The 1,007-nt window shown below is 65.5% G+C and overlaps 1 protein-coding gene across 1 annotated transcript in view; it reads left to right on the forward strand.

The window, feature by feature from the left end:
* Positions 1-505: 505 nt before the first annotated feature.
* IGHMBP2 (immunoglobulin mu binding protein 2) overlaps positions 506-1,007 on the forward strand; it is a 168,731-nt gene continuing 168,229 nt past the window's right edge. Inside the window, exon 1 of the mRNA XM_019519850.1 lies at positions 506-597. Coding sequence (XP_019375395.1) covers positions 521-597 — 77 coding nt within the window. The 5' untranslated portion in view covers positions 506-520. The remainder of the gene's footprint in view (positions 598-1,007) is intronic.

Below are 1,007 nucleotides of genomic sequence, written 5' to 3' on the forward strand. Positions count from 1 at the left end.
CTGGTGCTTAAGGATCGCCAACTCAACACTGGTAGCGCCAGCTTCATCCTCCCATTCGACGGGGAGGATTTCCAGGAGGCTCCTGGGTGACACCTCTCTAGGCTCTTCAGATGCGTCCTTTTACTCCGAGACTGTACAGAGGTCCAAGCCCAACCTCCCCCCGAGGGCATGTGAAGTGCTGAGCAAGCACACCCAAAGCGGGCTCATTCCAGGTACCTGCTGTTCAAGCAGAGCGGCCTGTCTTGTTGCCAACAAAGCCCACCCCCCCCTTTTCCGTTTACAAGCCGAGACCCCCCCCTGCCCCGAGCGGGGCATCCGCCCGGGCCTCACCTGTCGCGCGCAGCCGCGCCGGACCCAGCAGCCCCCAGCAGGCCACCGCCGCCATAGCCGCTGCAACCGGAACCAGCAGAACCGGAAGTCACGCTGTAAGGGCGGGGAGGGAGCAGCAACGGACCGGGTCCGGCGGGAAACGAGGCCCCGCGGGCCCGGCGGCCGAGGAGGAGGAGGGCGGGAGCCTGTGATGCCGGTGCAGGGTTTCGCTGCGCGGCAGCTGCAGCTGCTGCAGGAGGAGCGGGAGGCCGAGATCGGCGAGGCCAGGTACGGGCGGGGCAGCGCAGTGGATCGTCGTCTCCGCAGCCACCAGCGCGGGCGAGGGGCTGGGAGGGGGGAGGCATGGGCGCAGCTGATAGGCTGATGGCGTCATGGGGCGCCTTTTTGACGTAGTCAGCCTGGGGGTTCCCCCTACCCCCCGCCCCATTCGGGGTGTCTTTGTGACGTAGTCAGCCCGAGGGTTCCCTGCTTTCGGGCGCCTTTGTGAGGAAGTCAGTCCTGGGGTTCCCTCTCCCCTGTCTCGGGGGCGCCTGTGTGACGCAGCCAGCTAAGGGCCCGCCCACCCTGGGGGTACCTACCCCCTCTGGAAATAACCCAGTACAAAGCACAAAGGATCCCGCCTACACGATGTGCCAAAGGGATTTCATAGACATTAGGGCTGGAAGGGACCTTGGAAG

The sequence above is a fragment of the Gavialis gangeticus genome, unplaced genomic scaffold (assembly GCF_001723915.1).
Source record: "Gavialis gangeticus isolate Ggan-Ray unplaced genomic scaffold, GavGan_comp1, whole genome shotgun sequence".
Classification (NCBI taxonomy): domain Eukaryota; kingdom Metazoa; phylum Chordata; order Crocodylia; family Gavialidae; genus Gavialis; species Gavialis gangeticus.